Source organism: Clytia hemisphaerica, unplaced genomic scaffold, assembly GCF_902728285.1.
Source record: "Clytia hemisphaerica strain Z4C2 unplaced genomic scaffold, Clytia hemisphaerica genome assembly, whole genome shotgun sequence".
NCBI classification, from domain to species: domain Eukaryota; kingdom Metazoa; phylum Cnidaria; class Hydrozoa; order Leptothecata; family Clytiidae; genus Clytia; species Clytia hemisphaerica.
The window spans coordinates 1,549,231-1,576,189 of record NW_027104090.1 but is presented as its reverse complement, the minus strand read 5'-3'; the positions used below and the strand labels follow the sequence as shown (position 1 = coordinate 1,576,189).

At 36.8% G+C, this 26,959-nt stretch overlaps 1 protein-coding gene and 2 long non-coding RNA genes across 3 annotated transcripts in view; 2 read left to right on the top strand and 1 right to left on the bottom strand.

The window, feature by feature from the left end:
• Positions 1–26,959, top strand: part of LOC136812806 (uncharacterized) — an 88,080-nt gene that overhangs the window by 35,179 nt on the left and 25,942 nt on the right. The gene's annotated exons all lie outside the window — the stretch shown is intronic.
• On the top strand, positions 1,522–25,014 carry LOC136812798 (VWFA and cache domain-containing protein 1-like). Its single transcript, XM_067069323.1, has 24 exons — positions 1,522–1,874; positions 2,167–2,229; positions 3,644–3,817; positions 9,219–9,484; positions 10,780–10,927; positions 11,251–11,446; positions 11,697–11,819; positions 12,389–12,483; positions 13,363–13,507; positions 13,965–14,117; positions 14,655–14,778; positions 15,238–15,340; positions 15,592–15,760; positions 16,396–16,532; positions 16,814–16,920; positions 17,055–17,135; positions 17,475–17,585; positions 17,725–17,838; positions 18,298–18,391; positions 19,039–19,140; positions 19,773–19,919; positions 22,337–22,446; positions 22,759–22,887; positions 23,846–25,014. Exons 1-24 carry the CDS (start codon positions 1,719–1,721, stop codon positions 24,165–24,167), a joined length of 3,369 nt encoding a protein of 1,122 aa, XP_066925424.1. The 5' UTR covers positions 1,522–1,718; the 3' UTR covers positions 24,168–25,014.
• The window catches only part of LOC136812802 (uncharacterized), a 28,090-nt gene continuing 15,807 nt past the window's right edge, over positions 14,677–26,959 (bottom strand). The window contains exons 2-3 of the long non-coding RNA XR_010847398.1: positions 15,329–15,399; positions 14,677–14,760 (exon numbers count right to left, since the gene is read on the bottom strand). This is a non-coding gene — a long non-coding RNA (uncharacterized lncRNA). The remainder of the gene's footprint in view (positions 14,761–15,328; positions 15,400–26,959) is intronic.

Here is a 26,959-nt window from a genome sequence, read left to right as displayed (position 1 = left end):
ACTTTAGAAATCGGGGAAACACTTTTTTTTTTCTGACCCTGCTTCTGCTTCTGCTGCGGAATAATAGCGAAATGAATGCTCAGCTGGGGCTGACCAATAATACGGGATTTAGTTTGTATAAACGACTGGAAGAATCCGGTGTTCCAGCCTTATAGATACAGGGGCTAGCTACGCAGAAACTTGCGTAGCGAGAAAACAATTTATCAAGCAACAACAAACTCTCAAAACGAAATCAACTCAAATGAAAAACTTTCAATACACAAATCCACGCATATTCTTTTTTCTCAAGAATTATTTTGAGCAGGAAAAAATTATAATTGCAATATTGACACTTTTCTTTTGTTTGGAGTTAGTGCACAAAGGTTTCTAGACGACTAAAATTGTTCCATTCATTACTTTTTGCTTTATTTCTACTATGTATAAATTAGTCGTCTAGCTTGCTAGACTAACTTTCTAAAGTGACCCCATTTTCTTATTTAGTCATCGAGAGAATTTTCTTCGTATATAATTGTCATTTAAAAACCTTCAGTTACTATGGGTCTCTCGATATGCCCACTGGGAAAATCGGAATCGTGGATTTTCCCATTTTCCTTGGGGTTTGGGCATTTTTTATGATTTCTAAAATGTTCCTGGATTTTTGTTATCACTCTGATAGCGAATGAGTACGAGAAGATGAACGTGTTTTTATAAGAACATTGAAAATTTCTTGAAGCCTTCGAATGTTCTTAAATTTTTGAATTTTAAGCCTTAGTTTAGAATGTTCTTAACATGTTCTTATCTTAACCATTTTGAGAGTATTTTTGTCCATTTTCATAAAAAGTGAATAAGTACGAGGAGATGGTTTTTGATAAGAATATCCAAAATCTTTGAAGCCTTATAATATTTTGGCACTCGAAGCCTTACCTGACATTGTTCATAATTTTGCCGGAGGTGTGAGACCAAGGTTCCAAAGATTCGGAATAAGACATTTACCAAGAAGATGTGAGATATTATTTACAGACGAAGCTACCTTGGAATGTGTGGTGTGGTGACGACGAATAATTGTCAGATTTGACAATGCAAGGATGCACTCTCCCTCAAGCATTAGCGAGATTATGTATTTGCATTTTTGAGGGCGTTAAAGTGACTGTAACGATTTTGAATAACCCGCAGTTTGACCCGCAAAATCCGTAAAAGTGTCTGATTTACCGTCGGCCTCGGCCAGTCAGGATGTTTACAAATGAGAACCTTATCGTCTCCGTCCCAGAAAAACAGACATACATAAACTCGTTATTGTGACAAATACAGCCCGAATGGTAAATGGTTGATCGACGATTCAAATCGTTGGTGCAACATTTCTCATTTAAAAGAGAGGGGGTATCAGATAATTGTATCACAGATTACATCGCAAAGCGGAGAAAATAATTTATAAAGCTCTCTGGCACAACGTGAATGTGAATGTTATTTAATTGGGTTTGAATGACGTCGACCTTAATTCATGACAAGTTTACATGATCACAAAGCAATTTACCTATTATCTCTACATTCTAAACTGTTCTCTGAAAAAGCAATCTGCAAAGTTATTTTAGACTTAATAACATGACAAGAAAAAAATGCATTATACAGCATAAATTTTATAAGAAGCTAGAGTAAGTGAGATACCAACATGTTATAACATTACAAGACATTATTAAGATATATATTCCTTGTAAAGAAAATAAGTGATAATTTATAGCAAGATGGGTTTTAGATTGTTTTTGGTAAACTTGTTGTTTGCGATGGCAATTCATGAAACAGAAGGAACAGTCACTTCAACCTTAGAAGACCAAGTGACTGACATGTCAAAAGCTTTGAATGACTTTGTAAACACAAACTTGGGCGTTGATCAACTACAGGTACAGTGTAGGTTAGAATGGAGAAAGTGACATCTTGACATTTCAGAAGAGTGCTTCGTTAGATATTCAATTCATAGAATTATATTCCAGACTGAGAATAAATGGTTTGGATGTGTGTTGATGTGTAACAATAAAAGAGTATTTTGAATATTTTTACCATCCAAATTTGTTTATACAGTAGAGTCTCTACAACTCGAAATGTTTTCAACTCGAACAAATTAATGTTCCCCGTGCTGGTTCGAATTATAGAGACACCATCCACTGTATAAACACGGATATTTTCAATTTTCAGGAACATTTGAGCAAAATTACCAGCAAAACAAAAACACAAGAAGGATCTGAAATTCTGAGAAAGGTGAGTTACTTTTCATGCTATAAAAAGCTCAGCTCATAAAACTTTGTTAGGAGGAAGACCAAAAAATATTAATCAAACTAATCCTCGACTGGCCCAATAATGTCGATGCACATATAAAAGAACTTCCAAAGCTACTCCAATAATTGTAAAGGGAACAATGGCCAAACATTGAAGAATAGATATTCTGGACCTGTGATTATTTAGCATTTTAATAGAGAAAATTTAGTGCTAAAAGCCATATCGAAGTTGCACAATTTTCAGCAGTGACTTCGACAATGAGTATAGCTTAAAAATATAATGTTTTCGAAACTAATCTATCTGAAACTCATTATCATAATAAATAGTTAACAACAAACGTTAATAGATGCATGTAATTAAAGGATGCAGTTAATTGTGAAAGATAGAAAACATTTTTTTGCACAGTGGTTTTCTAATGCAATAAACGATGTTCATTAGTTTCAGGAAGTATTAAAAACCCGTCAGGTATTTCCCTTGCTTATGATGTCCGTGATTTCTGGGAGAAAAATCCTAAAACATAATTTCCCTTCTGAAATGATCAATGAATTTATCGCAAGTTAAATGACCTCTTAGAAATAACACACCCCTTCTCACAGACCGACTGGGAACCCTTCCCATTGGAAAAATTGGCCAAAAAATCGTCCCAAGTGGAAAGTTATACTCTAATTTTTGTCCCCACTGAAAATGATCAGATACCCAAGCCCTTTTTTGACCTTTTTTGGGCTCGTGGAGATCAAAGAGACCGCTAGTGTTCGATCTGACAACACTTTTTTGACAGTTTTCGATACGGCAAACACGTTGAGGATGGCTAAAATTCTGAGGCTTATGACCTAATAAAAAGGCCGACAGCTCTCGAACTAATAAGCAAATCCTCACTGCAAAATATTGTGATATTTTTCCATCCACACTGAATTTTCTGGCTAGAAAACAATGGAATTCAAATCCCCGGCCATATAAAACATGAGAATATCAATCCCCATCGAGTTCTGGTCCGTTATTTTTACCCCCCTCTGCCTGATAAAATCCTATCTTAGGGTCTATCCTAGGTCTTAGGCTGCTGGCATCCACTAACGGATTCGTGCTCCTTATATACTACCTAGGGTTTTGTAGAGGTCTGCGATTCAGACTAACCGGGTCTGTGAGAAGGGGGTGAAATAGTACCAATTTCTTGAGGTTTCATTTTCAAATATGAAATTTACTCTTTTTCATAAGGACAGCAAGGTCACTTAAGGGGCAGCGGGCTTTTCCACTTGTAGTGGTCTTTATAATGCCCTATTAGCTTAAAGAGTCTCCTCTGAAGAAAATATTTCTTGATCCTTTGATCCTCAATATTTTTTTTTAAGATTTTCTGTTACCTTTTCCAATGGAGGTGCTGTATTTCACATTACTTTTCCAGTTTCACGACAGCTTGGAAGAGAAAGTGAGGAAAGCCAACCAAACGTTAGAAGAGCTTATTGACGTCATCAAGAATGATTTCAAGGGGCCTGGTGACGGGGATGATAAACCAATCACGAGCTGTTGTGATTATGATGCCAGGAAAACTACCTACAGTAATCTGTTTAAGAACTGGGTGAGTTTAGCGCCCGTATGCTTGAAGTGTCTTTAGGCACGCTGGGCGGAGAAAATATTAACTTTGATTAACCAAGCAGGGGTTCTGCCTTATTTTTTAATAGGCTGGTGAATTAAAAACCTGGCGAATTATAGATTCTAGGCCGGTGAGTTCTTAGCAAGCCAATATACATGAATTAGTTGGTATGCGGGTATATAAATTATGCCTCAAGGAGGGTCTAGGCCTGGTGCCCTTGCCTTGCATAGCCTGAGGTAATCTTGGTTCTGACTTCGTGGCACTCTGTGCACCATCTCAAAAAAGCCTTTTTTACCAAAAAGTGGGTCAGGTGCTGCACAAGCCTGATCCACTCAAATCAAACTCAAACGTGCAGGCTGTTCAGTATAAAAGTCCTGTAGCGATGTGATGGAGGTGACGGGAACAGGTAAAGGATATTACTGGAAGTTCTTAGCCGAAGTCATGCATGCAGGCGGCCTATGTGTGATGGCCGCTCAGTGCAAACAAGTGGGCAATTGTACTGTCCGTGTCCTACTTAGGTGGCAAAGCAGCCCTATTTAGGGATAGCACTACTTTCCTTTTCATGGAGGGGATGATAAAAATAGTCCTAAAAAATGCTTGCTCATACTCTAACTTGCCGTACTACTGCATTCGGCTGGTTCTCCAAGTTGCAGTCGAAAAAATCGTACTAAATCAAAATTTAAACTACGTGTAGGCTCTTGGAATGTTCGCACACTTCAGGATAATGATGCAAATCCAGAGCGTAAGACAGCAATTATATCTCGTTTTTTTACGGACCACAACTTAGATATTGTTGCTCTGAGTGAAACTAGGTTTCCCGGGGAATCTCAATTAGAGGAAGTTGCGGGGGGTTACACTTTCTTTTGGCGCAGTAGATCTGAAGACGAGGCTAGACAATCTGGTGTCGGCTTCGCAATTAAGCCATCAATCGCCAAAAAACTCACTTCACTTCCAAAAGGTATTTCTGACCGAATAATGACACTACGTCTGTGCATAGGGAAAGATCGTTGGGTCACTATTGTCAGTATATATGCTCCTACCATGACCAACCCTGAACAAAACATTCTTGATTTTTACTCTTGGACTCCTGCTCCAGGCCAATTTGGTGTTGGTAGTATGAATGCAAATGGTCTTTGTCTTCTTTCCTTGTGTGCTGAGTTTGACCTATCCATAACCAACTCATTTTTTAGGGTTCCCACAAGAAATAAAACTTCATGGATGCATCCAAGGTCAAAACACTGGCATCTCTTAGACTATATCATCGTCCGTCAATCTGAAAAATCTGATGTTTGTATAACAAAAACTCTCCCAATATCAACAACTTGGTCTGATCACTGCCTCTCAAAACTTTCTCTAAAAATAAACTTTCAAAAAAGAAACTCTCCAATCCAAGTACCTAAGAAATTGAATGTTGCGCGCGCTAATATTATTGCAAACCAGGCGACTCTTGATTCAAGATTAACTGAATCACTCAATGACCTACAAGTAAACCATATGGATGTAGAAAAAATCTACTGAAAAAATCTACTGAACTTCAAGAAGCTGCTGATCGCAAAGATTCGAAAACATTTAATCAAATTTTGAAATCTGTCTATGGTCCAAGATCAAATGGCACGTCACCAATGTTAGATACTGATGGTCAAACTCTCATCACTGACAAAGCAGAAGTTTTAGACAGGTGGAGAAAACATTTTGAAGAACTTCTAAATCGTGATTCAACAGTTTATGATGAGGTTGTTAATTCTCTTCCACAGCGTCCAGTTGTTGAAGAACTTGGTCATAATCCCTCTCTTGAAGAGGTTCAAAAGGCGATCAATCAATTAGTTTCTAACAAAGCACCAGGAAATGATTGTATTCCTGCTGAGATTTTTAAATTCGGGGGTGCTTCCTTGGTTGAAAAACTACATGACCTCTTTGTCCTTATTTGGGAAATTGGTAGTGTACCTCAAGATTTCAAAGATGCCTCAATCATTCATCTCAACAAGAATAAAGGTGCTCGTAATATTTGTGATAGCCACAGAGGTATTTCTCTACTGTCTGTGGCTGGTAAGATTCTTGCTAGGGTGGTCCTTAATAGGATAATAACTCATATTGTCCCTGATGTGTATCCCGAATCACAATGTGGTTTTAGAGCTGGCAAAGGTACTGTCGATATCTATGATATTTGCTTTGCGTCAAATTCAAGAAAAGTCGCGTGAAAAAAACAATGACCTTTAGATGGTATTTATCGATCTAACTAAAGCTTTCGATACTGTGAATAGGCCTGCTCTCTGGAAAGTTTTAAGGAAGCTTGGTATACCAGAAAATATGCTTAGTGTTATTTCATCGTTTAACAATGGCATGAAAGCCTCAGTTCATGCCGGTGGAGAGTCTTCAACATCATTCAATGTCTCTAATGGCACCAAACAGGGCTGTGTAATGGCTCCTGTTTTATTTGCTCTTTTCTTCTCAGTGATGCCGTCTCATGCTTTTGAGGATTGTGATAAAGGCATTCAAATCCAATTCAGATCTTCTGGTGGATTGTTTAATCAGCAACGGTTTAAGGCTCGCACTAAGTTAAATTATGACTTAATTCGTGAAATTTTGTTTTCTGATGATTGTGCTTTGGTAGCTAGTAGCTTAGCTGACATCCAACATCTAGTCGATAGGTTTTCTCTAGCATCGAGAGATTTTGGTTTAACAATTAGTCTAAAAAAGACTGAAGTTCTTTTTCAACCAAAAACCTAATATGCCTCATACCGATCCTCAGGTATACATTGGTGACTATTGTTTGAAATCTGTGAAATCTTTTACATACTTAGGTTCTAGTGCAAACTCCAGTGCAACTCTAGACAATGAACTATCACTTTGAATTGCAAAGGCGAGTTCTGCCTTCGGACATCTTAGACACAGACTTTGGAACGATCGTGGTATCAGATTGCAAACAAATATAAGTGTCTATCTAGCAATTATTATACCGATACTTCTTTACGCTTCTGAAACATGGACTTTGTACAGAAAACACATCAATCTTTTAAAGATTCTTTTCATATGCTTTGTCTTCGATCGATTCTAGGTGTTTCTTTAAAGGACAAACTTACAAATAACAAGATTCTCTCGAAATGTTCTTGCATGGACCTTGAAAGCATGCTTATGAAATCACAATTGCGTTGGCTAGGGCATGTTGTTCGAATGGATGATAAGCGCATTCCAAAATTTCTTTTATATGGTGAATGTTCTCGAGGTTTCAGGAAGATTGGTAGGCCTCTTCTTCGCTATAAAGATAAAGCCAAGGCCAATATTAACAAGTAATACTTTAATGGACCTACCTATTTATAAAACGAATAATTAGAATTTAATGGAAGTAATGTATAATTTTAAATTTCGATTTATATATCTATTGGAACGGAGAAAGCAATTAAGAAACGCATCGATGTTTAACGGTGAAAGAAAAATAATATCGACACTTTAATCAATCATTCAGAGAAAATTAAAACTGAGAAAATCTCAAAAAACCGCTTTTTTCGGGACATTTCCGGTTCTAGCGGCCGGAAAAATTTCTTTTTCGAAAATTGGGCTCTGTCACATTTTGGGCATTGCCATTTTACATCATTGTGCAAAAAATCATGAAAATCTGTCGAGTATAAGTTGAAAAAATGAAGGAAAACCGTTTTACGCCGGTTTTCGGCTGTTCCGGCGATTTTTAAGGAGTTCCGGATTCAAAGGATGATTTTTTTTGGAAATCAAACGATGCTAAGTTTTGGGCATCATCATAAAGAACATTTTTCTGTAAAGAAAGAATTAAATAAGTTGAAAAAATGTGACGGAAATGTGAAAAAACGACGATTTCCGGCACATTTCCGGTTCTACAGACCGGAAAAAAATTTTTTTTCGGCAAACGGTTTTCGACACCTTTTCGGCAGTACTAATGTGCATCTATGTGCAAAAAATCGCAAAAAACTAATGATAAAATCTCGAGAAAATCTCAAAAAACCGCTTTTTTCAGGACATTTCCGGTTCTACCGGCCGGAAAAATTTTTTTTTCGAAAATTGGGCTCTGTCACATTTTGGGGGCATTGCCATTTTACATCATTGTGCAAAAAAATCATGAAAATCTGTCGAGTATAAGTTGAAAAAATGAAGGAAAACCGTTTTACGCCGGTTTTCGCCTGTTCCGGCGATTTTTAAGGAGTTCCGGATTCAAAGGATGATTTTTTTGGAAATCAAACAATGCTAAGTTTTGGGCATCGTCATAAAGAACATTTTTCTGTAAAGAAACAATTAAATAAGTTGAAAAAATGTGACGGAAATGTGAAAAAAACGACGATTTCCGGCACATTTCCGGTTCTACAGACCGGAAAAAATTTTTTTTCGGCAAACGGTTTTCGACACCTTTTCGGCAGTACTAATGTGCATCTATGTGCAAAAAATCGCAAAAAACTAATGATAAAATCTCGAGAAAATCTCAAAAAACCGCTTTTTTCGGGACATTTCCGGTTCTACCGGCCGGAAAAAATTTTTTTTCGAAAATCGGGCTCCGTCACATTCGAGGGTTTATAGTAATGCACCTTTGTGCAAAAAATCAGAAAAATTGAATGAGCCAATCTCGAGAAAAGTTGGTAACTAACTAACTAACGAACACGGGTTAATTTATAGGACCTCCACCCCACCGGGGTAGGTCCAAAAATTTAGGCTTAGTAAATGATTGGGAAAATGTCTGCCAAAACAGATCAGGTTGGAGAGCAACCTGTTTCAACTCATTGAAAGCTTTTGAAGAACAGCGGCGTGAGCATAGAAATCTTCTACGTCAAAGAAGAAAAACTAGACCAATCTGTGCGCAATTCTCTTGTGAACTCTGCGATTTCAAGGCAAGATCTAATGCCAGTCTCCTCTTACACACAAACGTTTTAAACATAGATAAATGAATTTCTTTTACTCTCTTTTTTCTTTCCTTCCTATTTTAATGTACATGATTTTTATCAATTTTAAATTTTAACATTTCAGTTTTCTCTTAACTTGTTTTATTTTCCTTTCTTAACATCTCTACTTTATGCTGAACGCTCATCCGTCGAAATCGACGAGAGAGTCTATCATACATGAATTATGAGACCGCCGGTGAATTGTATTTTTTTTTCGTACCTTAGACCAGTGAAACTCGCCGTTCGTCCGGTCTTAATAGGACCCCTGACCAAGGGCTCGAATTTATTCTGGAAAACGATATCATCCCTACATTAAAGAGGCAAAGGACACTAGAGTTTAACCCTGTACCTTTATGATATTCTCGATTGACTCCATCAGTGAACGTTATTAGGAATACCAGTGCGTTTAAGAATAAGCCCGAATGTTATACTTTTATAAAGTTGACCAAATACACTGACAAGATCTTGCACCCCTTTTTTACTAAAAGGTAAATTTTGATGACGTTTGCGGTTATGCGAGTGTTGATCACAATTTATGTCCCAATCAATTGCGAACACTGGAAGATAAAGTCCACCGGTTGACTCAATCGGTTATGTTGGAAAAAATGAAAGAAGCGTACAACAAGCATGGCAAGGGGTCCAGTAGACATATTTACTTGGGAACTACCGATGGGTATTTCTTGGGCTACCCGGCTGATCGACCACCCGAACAAGAGACCATGTGCAACTGTTCCGCCTTCGATCCAAGATACAGGTATTTTCTTAATGCATTTTGCTTTTCCAAAAAAAATTCTACTGACTTTGTCACATGCAGTGGCGTTGTGGGAAAATTTTTCTGGAGGGGCCAAAGTCAATTTTTTTTAAATGGCGCCCCCAATTTTCCAAAGTGGCTCCCCACCCACCAGTTTCTAAACTTTTACTAATTCATTTGCCTAGGCATAACGAGGCAGGAAATATTTAGTGGATAAGAGTAGATATATCTTTGATGAATGGAAAAGGATAAAACAGGCCCCACCATGGTTGGGGTCGACTAGATGATTTTTGAAAATCACTAAATAAAAATAGACAAATTTGACACTTGCTACAGTGAAAAGAAAGAAACAATGTGTAATGCGAGCGAAGGGAGTAAAAAATTAATGATGTTTTATAATTTCAATATTGTTGTCAGCAAATTGGTCTTGGGGCAGAGTTAGATTTTCATTTAATAATGCTATATGGTACACAAAACAACTTGTAAATTAGCTAGATTGCAAAGAAGTTACCAATTAACTTTATCGCGAGCAAAACAAGCGAAAAAAATTGCAAGTCATTTAAAATTATCTCAGTAAAATTGGTCCTGGTGCGCAATTTAAGGCGTATAAAATATGATTTTTAAGATCGGAGCGTTTGCCCCCCCCCCTGCCACAACGCCACTGGTCACATGGGTTTGTTTTATGCAAAGCCTCAACCCTCGTTTGCTTGGAAGGGCTTGATAGTGAATCTTTGTTGTGGACTTATTAAGTCCTGCTTCTGAATTTATCTAAAAAGCACTTTTAAGAGCATCTGAGGAGGGTAATATGATACCATATGATTTTAGTGTGAGCTACTTGCTATGTAAATTTGATACACGGTTTGCAAGATGACAGTGTTTTTATGATTCGGAGACTTTTTCATAGAGTGGGTTAGTTTTTGTAAAACCAGAGAGGGTTTCCGAAGTGTGAAAAAGCTATCAATTCTTTTCGCGCGTACCATAATCCGTATAGAAAACCCCGGTATGGAAGCCTTTTGTTTCCTACTTGGACTTGCTTTAAGAAATTAGTTTGTTTTGCTCACTTTTTGATCGTATGATTAAATCAATTCCAAGAACACTAAAACTGAGCAAATCGATTTTATCTTTATATATCAGCAAAGGAAAAAGCTAACAATAAGTTTCCAGACTAGGGTTTATTTAACGGACTATGCACATACCCAGGTACATATTTTACCTAAGTATCCACCAAGACTTAGTTTGATGGTTGGTTTGAATAATTTTAGATTTTTTCAATTGAAACATTTTCTTCTTTTTTGAAGGCCTTGGTACCCGAACCTTGTAAATACAAAAGAAGGAAAAGAATTTGTGATCGTCCTCGATTATTCCTCCAAAATGAAAGGAGATCTTTTGAAGCAAGCCAAAAAAGTTGTTCACAACTTACTACGAATCATAGATGGGAAAGACAAGGTTTGGTTTGTTTTCCATTTCTTTGCATTTGTGAAAGACATACATTGCTCTGTGATGTGACCTATGTTTGATTCTCAGTGGTGGATCTGAGGAGAGCTCAAAACTTATGATGGAGAGTCTCCATTACCTTATAAGGATTATGGCTTTAAAAAACACTCTTCGTTATAAATTTTGAGCCCTCTTAAATCCGCAACAACTTCTATCCTCTACGTTCTTTTCCAATAGCTAAAGATCCTCGCAAAATGTCATATTGTTGTATAAAGGATAAGTGGGCTACAGTTTCTCTCATGAACGCTAAAACAAAGAAATTTGTACCTTTTTAGATAGTACTACGAATTATATCAGGAGGGAACTCTATTGCACCATCAGAGTTTGATTGCTTGAAGTTTCTAACCGAAGCTCACCCTTCGGTCATCAAAGTACTGAAAGATTTCGTGGACAGAACAGGTCAAACTGGACTTCTTGAGTACGCCAAAGTCTTCCGTGACTCTTTCAGACTGTTTGGTTCAAGCAATAAAAGTAAGCTGAACTAGTTAATGGTTTCGCATGGCGTATTTATTTTGCTAGTTTTTCCATTGTAAATCCTTCCTCGAGTTCATGTATCAAAAACAGTTGAAATAAGACAAAAAAGAAAACTATCACGAACACTGAAGGACCTGATAAATTTTGAAAAGTAGACCAAGACAGATTATCAGTGGGGCGCTTACAACACATCTATTTGTAAATCATACGAAAACGTAAAGAGTAATGGTGATATCATTCTTTTCAGAGAAACTGTTCATCCTAATCACATCAGGAGAGCACGATGAAAGTTATTCCCAAGTCAAAGAATATTACAAAAACGGTTATAAAAAAGCTTGCCAAGCTTCTGTTGTCATCTTTCTCGTGCAAGGTACGTATTATGTTTTCTGCTTTGATGGCGTCACCAATCATCTCTTCTTAACTGTTAACCAGGTATCAAACTACCAAATAAAGAGATTTTCTTCCGACATGCTTAAACTCTGAAGGTCGGGAAAGTTTTCAACAACTAGAAGGTTTGGATTTTTGGAATTTTGCCTGACCGCGCAACAGATTTTGGAGAGGGAGGTATGAGCTCTAGTCCTTATTTTAGAGGATTGTTCAGTCGAACTACATTTTTCAGTGGTTAAGGACGGTTGAGCCCAACTAGCACTATTCATTCTTCCATCAGAATATCAAATAACTCAGCCATCACCTAGCCTGCTCCTACTAAAACAAGCGGCACTGAAGGCGCCCCAAAAAAGGGGGCTCCAATCTATTCAATTGTCTATGACCGAGCTTCTTATTCCCTTTAACAGTTTTAACTCCGAACTATGAACTAGTTAATTTTTGAAAAGAATCTTATTTTCGAACTTTATAAACCATACTCGACTTAACCGAAATTATACTTTAGTTAATCGACCAATGACAAAAGCACAAAATTCCACCTGCCTTTCTACACAGGTTCATCGACACCTCTTATCACACGACAAGAACACGAAGGTTTAAAACAAGAAGGTTGCGATGCTTGTAACGATCAAAATTGTGATTCTTTCAACGTATGTATCAATTTCTTTTTTCCTGAGGGCGGGGCCTTGGTATTGCGTGAAACTTGGGAGAAATTTGCGTGAATTTCCAATCACAAATGCAAATAGGTGAAATTTGAGTTCTCTGGGGTGGGGGAGGGGCTCTATGAAGAAGTTTCGAGAAAGGGCGGTTCCCTATTTTTCCCTTACTAGTGGGGGGGGGGGATCCTTATGATCCGTAGCATCTTTCGTAAAAGTTTCAAAATCCTATCTACTTTCGAATAGTCGAACGTGCGCAACGCACTGGGCTCAACTTCAGTGGCTTCAAATTATTCATAGGCCCAATTGTAGACCCCCAGATATTCACCCAAGGTACAAGTGTGCCAAATTTCAGCCAAATCCAACAATTTTTGAAGTCTCCAGGCTGCCCCAAAGCTTTAGCCTAGTTTTGGCGAAAAACTCGTCACCAGGCCCCAAAAAACAAAATTTTTGAAAAATGAAAAAATACCCCCAGATATTCACCCAAGGAACAAGTGTGCCAAATTTCAGCCAAATCCAACAATTTTTGACGTCTCCAGACTGCCCCAAAGTTTTAGCCTCGTTTTGGCGAAAAACTCATCCCCAGGCCCCAAAAATCAAAATTTTCAAAAAATGAAAAAAACAACCACAGATATTCACCCAAGGAACAAGTGTGCCAAATTTCAGCCAAATCCAAGCATGTTTAAAGTCTCCAGGCTGCCCTAAAGTTTTTGTGACAGACAGACAGACACACAGACATTGTCAGATTGTAGCTCAACTGAAGTTGAGAACCAATCACATGCGGTTTTTGTCAGTCTCATTCTCTTTGACTATGATCTTTACAAGATGGCAAATTTTGAGAGCTACTACATTCAATTTGCTTTTCCCATTCAGAAATTCCAACTGGTGGATATTTATCCAAGATACAACGAAGCAGACATACGACAGCAAGTTGCAAAAATATACAAAGCTTTTCAAAATGAACTTGGCCCACCTCAACTACAATTTTCCATGCCTTATGAGGATTTCTACGGACTGGGTAAGAGACGAATCACATCAAAACAATACCCCGGAGACACGAGGTTTTGAGAGTTTTTATGGCCGATGACTTTCAATCGTCATGAGGCGCTTAATACACAAGCTACAAAATTAAAGTCTGAAGAAAAATCACGCTTTGACTCGAGACTTTTTACATGACATTTATTTCTGATTGGTGCGAATTTATTGATAGTAATAAAGTTATCAGCTGCAAATTGTATAGCAAGTAACATGGGAATAAAATCACGTGAACTTTTTCGAGTAATCACATGTTTTGAGACTACATTGATATAATTTTGCAGCCCGTGTTTTCTTTGACCTGAGGGATAAACTACTCGGAAAAAGGTGTACGAGAATTCTTTGAGCGATTTACCCACCCATACTTGACACGAGGTGCCTCTCTGGTAGTGTCCTTAATAATATAATCAATATGAATAATCAATTTTCCCTCATTCTAGGCACAATGATAGATGCTTGTACAAGAGTGGTCAGTGATGACAACAAACTTCTTGGTGTTTTGTGTTTGTCTTTCTTAAGCAACGAATTATTTGGCGTGACAGCAGAGGTAGCAAACACCAAAGACGCTTATCCTTTCCTTATTGATAAGTCGGGTAGGTTTTCTGTCAGAATGTTTTATTTGAGAATTAGTTGAGATAGGCTGTCTTCAGGCTCACAAGTAGGCCATGTGCAATCTCAAGCTTATTTGTGAAAAATAAACAGTAATGTGACCATGAATTGAAAATTCGGAGATCGGTAAAATTCGAATATGCTTTGTATCTTTATTATTTAGTCAGTCAAGCCTGTTGAATTGATCAACTTTTATACACCCCTCTTCACACACTCGGTAGGGTTTTTCAGCCAGTGAGAATAAATATTCCCATGTTTTTATATGTTGGGATTTGAATTCCATTCTTTTCAAGTCACAAAAATTCAGTGGGGATGGAAAGATAGCACGATATTTTGCAGTGAGGATTTATTTATTTCATTAGTTTCAGACTTTTCACTGGGGACGATATGTTGGCCAATTTTTCCAGTGAGAGGGGGTCCCCCTCGGTCTGTGAGAAGGGGGTGTCTTTATATCATTAAAATCTGAAGGAAAAAAACGTATTTTCAAGAAGTATTTTCACCTATAACTTTTTGATACGTAGGGACAACTTACATCCACCCATACTACATCAATCCTGAACTACACGCCAGTGGAAGTCGTATTGATATCACCAACTTCGAAACATCCATTCAATTCCAAAATCAAGTCTACAATTCAATGAAAAGGTCTGCAATTTTTGTCGATCTCGATTCAATACACAACAGAGAGATTTGAATTTCACAATGACGTCACTCTTGTACTAAGGTCAATCTAATGGCCGGTCTCCACTTTCGCGCGAAATGGGCGACAGCTTTTTTTTTCCCAACCTTTTCTACCTAAAGAAAAGATTACGTCATAAAAAAGTTTTACGCGGACAAAAAAAAATTGAAGGAAATTCAACTTTTTTATGACGTAATCTGTTCTTTAGGCAAAATACGTTGAGAAAAAAACTGTCGCCCATTTCGCGCGAAAGTGGAGACCGGCCCTTAAACCATCCATTCGCTAAATAGTTGGCGATGGCGGGTCTTTTATCCATTTTAAACTCTTGCAAACAACAGCTGGACTAAAACACTAAAACACGTATAACACCAAAAAATTGTTTTGTGTAGGGGTGTGTTATCTTACTTTTCAATTTTTTATTCAAGCGGCGGAGAAGACGAAAAGAGTTTTAAAGTGGAATCTTCAGTACCTCTGGGAACGCTTGGCGCCAAATTCGAAAGCAAAAATTTCACTTACATCTGGAGAGAGGTGAGAGATTCCAATATTTATTTGCTTGGAAACATCGAATTGAATCATTGCCCATATCTCTGAAATAGAAAAAAACAAGTCGTTAGGCTTTTGAATGAGTAGTTTTTCTTTACGACTTTGAATTTTTGTTAGATTTCAAGTGCGGCGAAGTTTAGCTTGTAACGTAAGTCTTTATTAGTCATCAAAACCTTGTTCCTATTATAAGAGCTCGTACAGTTCTCTCAACCAATAAGAATGCCTCTATGTTTTAGGTAGAAGGCTCGAGTTTTTCAGTAGGAGTGGCTGTTTCATCAGTGTACAAAGACGATCTACAATTACAAAGTTCGACAACACAAGGAAATGAACTCTATCATCGATTGAGTTTACAAGATGGTATACAAGATGAATTGTGTTCACATTATGGTTACATTGCTATCAAAGGTAAAGACAGGTTCCTCCTTGGAATGTTTTTAATATCTAATAGTTAGGTTTGTTAGCACAAAAATTCTTCAAATTGTGATAAAGGGCTCAAATTTGGCACAGATAAAAACAACATAACCATGTTTCCTTTTGCTTAGAGACAAAAGTGAAAGCGACTGGGATCTAATATTTATGTTTATGGTTTGTGTTTGATTTTGGTGCGTTTGTTTTTCCAATCACCGCTCTCAAAAGTAGCTTATTCAATTTTTAAAGCTAGATGTTATGCTTTAGCTGAAAGTGTGCCGTATTGTGGTAGGAAATTCTACCGAGGTCACGTGACATTACAACATGTTTTCAGCACTACATCTAGCCCTTCGGGCTTGACCAGAAATCTGTGTATTCATCCCAACTAGACCAGCTCCTGAGTGCGGGGTAGCGCCACCTAGAGGGGTCCTAATTTTCTATACGATTTTCGTGCTCTGGACCTGGGTTAGAAATTACTATGAAGGAGCTATTTTCATGTCAGTAACATCAGTCCGTATCTTTCGATCTAGCCAAGGATCACTACCAATTAATTTGACATTTTTTTGTGTGGCATTACCATAATTTGAAAAAATTTTCTAAATGAAATGACCTATTCTTTCCGTATTTTACAGATCAACCGGTAGTTAGTATTGCACCGGATTCATTTGAGCAACCGAGCGTTTATTATGAAAAGGAGAGCAAGGAAACTGTCAAAACTCTCCAAAACTATTTCAATGAGACATATGTTGAAAATCCTACAGCGTTCAAGGTAAATAAGGATATGCTATAATTTCACCTGATCAGAACTACACTCTACCATCAAATTAGTTTAAAAAAAAATTAGAGCATAGCCTTTGTCTAATTTATGCACCTTAAGAAGGGCAAATCGAATTTGGGAAAAGTGAACTTACCCTTATCTAGGTAACAAAATCTGCATGTGAACAAGTACGACAAAAACAACGTCTGAATCCACCTATTTTTAATCTCATTATCCTGGTATGCTTAACCTCAGTATTAACGATTATCCATTCACTTTTTTGACTTTCTTAGAGTAACACCATTCGCAACGAAATTCGTCAGGCTGTCATGGCAACCAACTTAATGAACAAAATCTGGACTGGGGACGAGTCTAATCAAAGACTTATCATCAAATGGAGGTTAGGAAAGGTCCAGATTTTGAAGAAATTGTTAATGTGTTACATTTCAGCTGCTCTGACTGTTATTTTGCTACTCAAAGATACTTCACCAATCTTTAATATGTTTCAAAAACGCTTCAACTTATTTTTTTCAGGTACATTGGTATGGAGAATGGAGTTTTCAGAATTTTTCCTGGAATAGAGATTCCAGAATTCGACCCTCGCCAGCAACAATGGTACGTGGTTTGGACAGTTTAATGAGACCTAGCAACGAAGGAGAAGTGTTTTTTAGAAAACTGTTTAGATAATACACGTTTCTTTATAAGAACAAACTATATAAGAACACAAGGCTTCAATGGCCAAAATGTTAAGAACAAGATAAGAACATTTTAAGGCTTTGCGGACTTTAAAATAGCCAATTTCTTAAGAAAAGGGACAAAAAATGCTCACAAAATGGTGAAAATAAGAGCATGTTAAGAACATTTTAATTCTTAAAACTCAAAAACTTAAAAACATCCTTCAAAGACTTCAACTTGATAGACAGGCCATTCCAATTTCTTTCTTTACGTTTGCAGGTACCATCTTGCCGAGACTTTTCCCGGCAAACTTGTTTTCACGACACCTTACAAAGATTCGAACGATCCTTCACAAGCAAGCATCTTATCTCTCAGCAAACAAATTACTGAGTAAGAAAACCCATTCTAAAATTCACCAACGAGACACCAAAAAACTTGTCTGTTCCCATCTTAATGTATGTTTCTTCTTTTCACTTTGATATATTTTCTTTTCTTTCAATTGGTTCACTTATAGCTCTTTGAATTTCAGAGAATTGAGTGGCGTAAAGCAAGGATCAGGCGTAATTGGAATGGATTTCGAATTTCGTTATTTTCAATTTCTGATCGAAAGAGATTTGACTTTATGTGCTGGTAAAGTGATCAGGTATGAATTTAACCTTCCGCATTCAAGTACATCAAGTATTGTTTGTCCCTTTGCCACTTAAGTATTACTCGGTTGGAAAGGTGGAAGTAGCGTAAGAACGATCAAGAAGATACGTATAGAGTATCCAGCTGCTACGATGCACAAGGTTTTCAGTCAGGGCATATCAAAGGCTTCGTAGGACAAAAGGGTATTGAGCCCATTCTACTTGATACTCAGCAACTTAAGAAGCGGCGGGTCAAGGGTAAGTTGGGAAATCCAGGAAAAGGAGTGGCGCTCTCCTCTACCATCGGGTGGACAGCAAAAGAGAAATGGGCCTTCGGGTCGCTCTTGTCTGCGGCTGCAAACTTACTAAGAAAGATCATATCAAGATAAAAAAACTTCAAACTTCAAAATTCTTGTATTAGAAAGATTTTCAAATCTTTTGCACAATAAACTACCTCCATCTCTCTTTTCGTTAAGAGGTACGTGTTCAATCATCAACACAGACGGATTTTTACTTTACCACAACGGTACAGATGGAGATCTTTACAAACATATCCATCTCGTAGAAAAGGTGAGAACCATTCCAAAAATTGAATCCTATATTGCACGCTTCATGATAGGTGCAACTTCAGGAATTTGAAACCAAATTAAATTTTTTTTTCAATCAATTATTGGTAAATCATTTTATTTATTAACTAATTTCGTGTTAGAGCAAATTATCCCTAATACCATGTTCAGACGTTACGGTTCCGTATCGTTCCGAAACGAAACGGTTCCGAAACAAGTGTGAACGTAGCCTTTATTAGACGCCACGGCTTTTTTTCTACAGTAAAGGCCGGTGCAAATGCATCCAACATTTCATGCAACAATAATGTTGGATCAAATGTTGGATGCATTTGCGCCGGCCTTAACGGAATGAAAAATCCCGGTTTTTGGTGAGGTGCTCGCTAGTGTGAGCGTCAAAAAAGAAGACGTTACAAAGCAAAACAGATCAAAACGGTTTCGCTCCTTTCTTTCATCGGAACGGAACTGCTCCGTTTTCTCGCTCCGAAACGTTCCGAAACCAATATGAACACGCTCAACCCATAACGAAAATCATACCGGAGCGAAACGGAACCGTAACGTGTGAACATGGTCTAAGAAGTTACCTTCCCCTAACAATAGACAGAGGAAGATAGTAAAATTATCTCCTAAATAATATTGCTCATCGTCTCACAGGAACCAAACGTGGCAAGGAAACTTCTACAGAGTGGTATAATGAAGAAAACATCTTGTATCGAATATAATGATCGACTACCCCGTACCATATGGTTTTATTCGGTAAGTTGAAATATCACCTTATGGCCTGACACTCACTGTTGCTATGTTTAGCAGTATTCGATTCGTTTAAAAAACTCCTGTCTCACAGCCCCGGTGGAACTTTTTCCAACAGTGGGGATAAAAATTTCTATCGAAATCCCAATGGGGATAGAAATTCTATTGTTCCCGAGCTTAAAATATCTAGTGGGATGGTTTTGGGCAGCAAACTTTGCATTGAATTTCGAATAGGGATGAAATCAAAGTCAATTTCCCAGCTGGGGCTGAAATTGTGTCCACTGGGGACGAAATGTGGCCAAATTTTTCAGTGGCGGGTCTGTGACACAGGGTTGTTTTAAAACATCAAAATACAAGTAGAGAAATTCAGGGAAATGATTGAGCCTTCTGATATAGAAAGCTATCTAAAACTCCCGGTCACCGGGCGACAAACCTTCATCGGACCAACTGATACTTGTGTGTCAGTTAGTTCTACAACTCCTGCTTAGTACCATATGATCTTAAATAAAGATTCTAAAAGCCCTCCCATGCTCCAGGTTTCACGCGAGCTTCAATCCACAGGGGTAGGCTTGTAAAAAGACTTTGGATGTACAAAAAAAAACGCAGAAAAAGTTTAACATTATGTTTTTATATTTCAGCTTGACGATGTAACAGTTTCACAGTCAGACAACGGGACATTTTGGTTGGTTCCCATCAAAGGAACAAATCTTCTACTTCTCTTCACTAAGCATTCAAACGTTGAAAAAGAACAAGAAAAGTGTGAATGCTCAAAACCAAGTCTGAAGGTATTAAAGTTATATAGTGATACTATACCATGCCCTTCTTCAAATCACTGCCGAGAATTGACATTGCTTTAACACTTACAGTAGAGTGAACTCTTTGCTAATTTGAAATTCGATTATTCGAATCATTCCATAATTTGAAACGATCTTCAGTCCGCGTCAAGATAAGAATACCTCATAAAATGCTTTCTATAATAAGACTTCCTCTGTAACTCGAGTTCGAGCGTGACACTTGGATGGTATTAATACGCGGGGGTGCTGGGTATGTGCGGACGATTGTAAGGGTCGATTTTTTCACCCTTCAAAGTCTCTCTAAGGGTCGGAAAAATCAGAAAGTTTTAAATTAGTCTCTCTAAGGGTCGGAAAATTCACGATTTTATGAAATTTTTTTGATTTCAAGTTTAAACAAGAAGCCCGTTGGGCGTGAAGGCCCAGCGAAAAGTAACGTGTTGAAAACGAGCGTGCAAAACAGCAAATGTATGACCATGTTGATCAAAGACAGGAAAAATATTTTCAAAGTCACCGCGGTACTTCTCAATAGTTAGACGCTTGAAACTTTATTGAATGGTCTCCATTCCAACCGGGTCTACAGGCGCAGGTTCACGGTTGAATACTCTCGGGTACCTAATAGCGGGGGGGGGGGGGGGTTTGGAATAAGCGGGGGGGGAGGTTGGAAAAAATCTCAAAACTTAATAAGCGGCGGGGGGTTGGAATGAAAATGTCCTAGGTGGAAAATTTCCATAAATTATGCGCGCCCATAGAAAAATATAAAAAATACCCACAAATATATAGTGAGTGGGCGCTTTTTAATCAATTAGGTGCACTCACATATGCAGGGAGAAATATCAATGCAGGCATGTTAGTTGGACCAGACTGTAAACCAGAAAAATAATCTTTAAAAAAATAGACGGTGAAATAGTTTACAGTCTGCATATCCAGGCAAATAAAATTCATGTGGTTAATGTGAGTTAACAGTTTAATGTGACAGATCCAGAAATGATCATTTTCACTGTTCATGCGTTGCAACCATGAAAAATGTTTCAATATAGTTCAAATTTACCCATGAGCTGCATTTTCGTGTCCGTTAACAAATTCCAGAATCAGTTTATACTTTTTAAACAATAAATAATTATGTGAGTCGAGTTTGAAAAATCAAGCCACCGATCGTTTAACGCGACAGATCCAGAACAGAAATGGCCATTTTATTTCATTATCATCATCATTGCTCGACCGCAGTCGAGACCATTTTTGAAAAGACCATTTTATTTAATATACGTAGAATCATGAAAAAAGTCCCAATCTTGTTCAAATTTACACATTGAGCTGCATTTTAGTCTCCAATAACTTAATTCCATAATCAGCTTACTTGAAATAATTCTGTGTCGAGTTTGAAAAATCAAGCCACCAATCGTCAAACGAGACAGAACCAGAAATAACCATTTTCACCATTTTCATTTTCACATCATGGAAAAAGTTCCAATCTTGTTCGAATTTACACACGAGCTCCATTTTAGTGTCCATTACCAAATTCCAGAATCAGTTAACTTGTAATAATTATGTGTTGAGTTTGAAAATCATACCACGCACACACCACTGACTGTTTGTTGTTTTGCTTTGGTAAAACAGCGACATATCCAGAAGTGACTGTTTTCTTGTGTCGCATCAAGAAAAAAGTTCCAATCTTATTCAATTTTACACATCAGCTGCATTTCAGTTTATTTATTTCTATATCGGAAGCCATTATTTCCTAAAAATAAAATTTTTTTGAAAACAAGAAGCTAAAAAATGAAGGTGATTTTTAGGTAGAATTTTCACTCATAAAACTTTATTAAAACTTGAGCAAAGACTATAAGATATGACAGAATGTTGAAAAAGGTTTATAAAGAAAAATCATTACAAAATTTCTTTGGTTTGAAAGTCTCTTGACCACTAAAGCAAAGAAAATGTTCAAGAAAGTATGAATCAACCTCCTCGCTTCGACCACCATCTTGTTTTGTTTTGAAAATTGTTTTGAAGGAGCGCGGAATCAGAAAATATATCTTTTATAGCCAGTATCCGACTTTAGCAAGCTTTTCCCTCTCCAGACGGCAAAATTAAAAAGTGTGTTACTGGTTTTAAGCGCCGTTTCTACCAAAACGGACGGACAGACAGCGGAAGGACGACGAGGACGGAAAGTTGCAAATGAAAGGCCCTATCGCTAGCGCTGGGCCAAAAAATTCTAAAAAAGTAAAAAAGTCTCTCTAAGGGTACCACTTTTTTCAAAAATCGAAGAAAATTTTTCAAAAAAGTCTCTCTAAGGGTTACCTTTTCAGCAAAAATCAATCTCTAAGGGTCGGTTTTTGAGTTTCCGTCCGTACATACCTTAGTACCCCCTCATCACCCCCATGTATTAATATTATTTCTTTTTTTAAACTTCTCAGGGTGAAGTGCTTGGTAAATGCAGAGAAGGTGTAGACGAGGCTTCTTGTGATTGTCCTTGCTACGTAGAGAAAGCATGTCTCAGTGATCTCTTCGAAACTGACGCACAAAGGTAAGAGACAACAAATGTATAAAAAACTAAACTTAAAGGACACCTTATAACGTACCATCGGCTTATACCATTTTTAAGAGGAAGAAAGAAAACTTCTCTTCGTCCCCTCCGCGCGAGCATAAATGTTGAGAAATTCTATTGTTTATTCTGCTTTGTCAACATAGAGGCACATCTCCTTTTACATCACAAAGAAAAGAATATCTTTAACTTACTAAACCTATAATTGTACTTTAAAAGTTATATTGGCCATTAAAGAAGCTAGGTTATCGAGAATGAATAGTATGTATGTATCTTTGTTTATCTCATTTTCAGACAATCCACCTTGATCTGCCAACCTCGGAGCATGGGTCAAAAGATGCCAGATTCCACCCACCTCAAAAATCTGATGAAAGATAAAATGCCGTTGGATGAATGTTATCCGTTAAATTGCTCTCATTTCCAGTAAGGAAACCCTTCCAACTTTTTAATACACCTATTCGACCGTAGTCGCGCGGAAAAGCGCGTGCCACTTTATTATTTGATTTACCGTAAATCACCGACTAAGCACCCCGCTTGAATTAGCGCCCCGCTCGAATAAGCGCCCCCCTTTGAATAAGTGCCCCCCTCCAGGGAGGGGCGCTTATTCGAATTGGTGGTCTAGGCTAATTTCCGGGATAAGAATTTCTCTTCAGATGGTTAACAGTCGAAAAAAATTAACTTGTTATTGAAGAAGATGAAGACGACGACAAAGATATTGTTATTGATTGAATAAGATATTGTCTTAAAAAGAAAAAAAACGATTAAGAATAAAATGATAGTTGTCAATTGGACTTTTCTTTTATTCATCCTTTTTTGAAGTTAAGTTTAAGCAGATTCCGAATTTGTTGATATACGAATTTCTGAAATAAAAAAATAAGCGCCCCGCTTGAATAAGCGCCCCCCTCAGAGCCTGAAAAATTAAATAAGCGCCCGGGCGCTTAATCGGTGATTTACGGTACCACCCTATACTCGATCTTTTTTTTACACTTTTTTCTGTTGTCTTTAGGCGCGAAAAAAGACTGGGACGGTTTTAGGGTGGTAAAACGGACAAAAAAATGCCCGCGCGGTAATTGACGGCTACGGTAAAAAAGGTGTATTGGCTGTGAAAACTAATTTACATCTCAAAATCTTCAAATACAGGGACTTATAAGACAATGTTAAAAGATTATTCTCAAAAATTGAGGTTCTTTCACTTGTATGGTTCGTTATCTTACAGACGAAAACATTCATGAGGCCAAATGGTTAATTTACAGACAGAATGTTAAAGTGGAAGAATAAGCGTTCATATTTAAAACAAAGCATTGAAAACTTACAACAATTTTAATAGATTTCTAGTATTCTTTCGAACTATCCATGATCCACCTTAATACATTTTTTTCAGACGGTCAGACGAATGCAATTTATACGGTTGTTTTTGGAATGCACAACAATGCAGTGAGGTACAACGACCAACCACAACAAAAAATCCGACAACTGACGAACAAGGAGGCGACAGTGATGACAACACAACGATCATAATCATAGTCGTGGTTGTGGTCGTCGTTCTTATAATCCTAATCGTCATTATCGCGTGTGTCGTCAAACGTCGCAAGAGACAGAGTACGCCCTCACAAGACCACCATTTGAAACCGCCATTGCCGCCCCATCCGCCCACTTATTCGGAAACGATCGTTAACCGTTACGAGGAGGAATTCCACGCTTAGGTGACACAAACTGCATCAGAAATATGGTGTTAGACCTTGGTCACTTTTCAGGCAGCTGCAGTTAAGTTTGGTACAAAAAAGATAAGATATACCACATAAATTCAAAACGACAATTTTTCGGTACCTTCATTTTCGAAAGGCTTCGAGGGCGACAGGAGGGAATGGCACGGAGTCAAAATGAAATAAAAAAGTTATAAAGAAGAAAAAGAAGAATATATACAGACACAAATTGAATTATAAACTCGTCATTTTACATAGAATTTTAAGCCCTTGATACTAAGTATAATTCAAAAGAAAAAGGGAAGAAGTACGACCATAGGACCAAAATTTAATAGTTATCTAGCTCAACCAAAAATCAGTTTGGTCTTAGAAGGTTGTTAAAAATCTCTTTCTCAGCCAAGAGGAGGCACAAATTGATAGATAAATTCATAAAGGAGACTCTTTTCTCCCGGTGTCGCTCAAGTTGTGAAGGAAAATTTGTCTTAAGCGGACTGTAAAACAGTCTGCCAGATTTTCGTTTTTTTGCCAGGTAAAAAAAGAATGAAACAATATTTGAAAATAAGGGATTCAAAATCTGTTATTGATTTTATTCCTTTTTCAACTTTAAGTAGCTTTTTTGTTATTTGGATTTTAAAGATTTTTTTTCAAAATGGCAACCTCGTCAAATCCTAGTCTACTTCACTAGACTAAGCGTCGTCAAAAATGATTAGAAAGTAAAGTTCAGCCAGAAGTAGACTCTAGTCTAGGTATGTCAAAATCATTATACAAGAATTGTAGTTAACATTGTAAATAGTATACTATTGAAAATTGTAACATTTCTACTCAAAGAATATAAAATTGTCCCTAATTTTTTGAAGATTTGGATATTCATGTAGGTTACATGTACATATGATCTAACACAAACTCCCTTGTTTGAAATTATGATTATATAAAATTTTCTATACTAAATGTTATAGAGATATATATTCTAAAGTCTATTCACGATAAGTGTGCACTCTTTTTTCATTTACCTATAACTTTTGAAGGAATTCTTCAATCTTTATAAATTTGGTATCATTGGAAAGATATTAGTGAGTGGAACAATTTGAAATAAAAAAATCTTCAAAAAAATTCTAAAAATGAAGATGAAAATGAAGAAGAAAAAAATGAAGATCTTGTAGAAAAGTGCTATAACTATCATTTTCCCTGAAGTGAATTCTTGATCATCGAACGTCATCACTGTGAAAAAAATTCTCAAAAATAATCATTCAGTCAAAAGATATCAAACTAAGTTATAAGCTGATTGACGTCTAAAAACGCTGTTTTCTGCAGTTTTTTGCTGTTTTTTGGGGTCAATCACTTATTAACTTTGTATCATAACTTTATATTGAATAAATATTTTAATGAAATTTCTTCACAGTGATGATCTCCTAAAATCAAAGAATCTCTCCAGTGAAAATGAAAGTTATAGCACTTTTCTACAAGATCTTCATTTTTTTCTTCTTCATTTTCATCTTCATTTTTGGAATTTTTTAAAAGATTTTTTGATTTTAAATTGTTCCACTCGCTAATATCTTTCCAATGATACCAAATTTCTAAAGATTGAAGAATTCCTTCAAAAGTTATAGGTAAAAGAAAAAAGAGTGCACACTTATCGTGAATTGACTTTATATCTAAAGTCTGTCTCAAAGTAATTTGCATCTGAGACAAAAATGGCTGTATCTTTTGATAGAATTTAAATCAAGTTACGATTTTGTGCTTGTTGAAAAGATACTTGTGAGTGGAGTATTGTCAAGCAAAAAAAATTGAAAAAGAAAGAAATTGAAGATGAAAAATGAAGAAGAAAAAAATCGATACTTCTTGTAGAAATGTGGTATAATTACCATTTTCACTGGAGTGATTCTTTAATCTTAGATGATCATCACTCTGAAAAAACTTTTCAAAAATATCCATTCTATAAAAATATATCAAACAAAGTTTGTTATTGGTTGATCGACAAAAGGCTGTTTTTGTCGTTTTTTACTACTTTATAGAGTCAACCAGCAATAAACTTTGTTTGATATCTTTTGATTGAATGAATATTTTGATGATCTAAGATTGAAGAATCACTCATGTGAAAATGGTAATTATACCACATTTCTACAAGAAGTATCGATTTTCTTCTTCTTCATTTTTCTTTTATTTTCCAGATATTTTACTTGATAATATTCCACTCACAAATATCTTTTCAACGAGCACAAAATCGCAACTTGATTCGAATTCTATCAAAAGTTACAGCCATTTTTGTCTCAGATGCAAATTATTTTGAGATGGATAGAATTTTTATGAATTTTTACAACTGACCACGCTAACACGTGATAACAATGTCAAGTTTTACCTTAGGTTGATTAGATTTGCGAATTGTGGCCCTTTTCACGAAATTTACCCCTTGTGAAAAAATTAAAATCCGCAATTCGGTCAAATCACCTAGGAGAACGAAAGAATTTAGGTGAAAAAGAGGCTGATTGGCAAATTTTAATCCACTCGAAAGTTTTAGATTCTCAATTGCCGAAAAAAGTTCACGCGAAAATTAATCTACCTAAGGTAATAGCGACTGTATATACTACATGTTTCTTGATAAGGACCACTTTGGTTTGAATAACATCAAAATCTTCCGATATGTTATGTGGGATTATCGCAGCAAAAACAATCGTCTCATTGGATTAAAGCTTAAAAAGCAATGGGGTTGGAATACCACCAGAGATTTTTATCCGAGAGAGGAGTTAAATTCTATTGTTTACAGTTCAAAAGTCTAAATCATAGCTCCTTGTCGA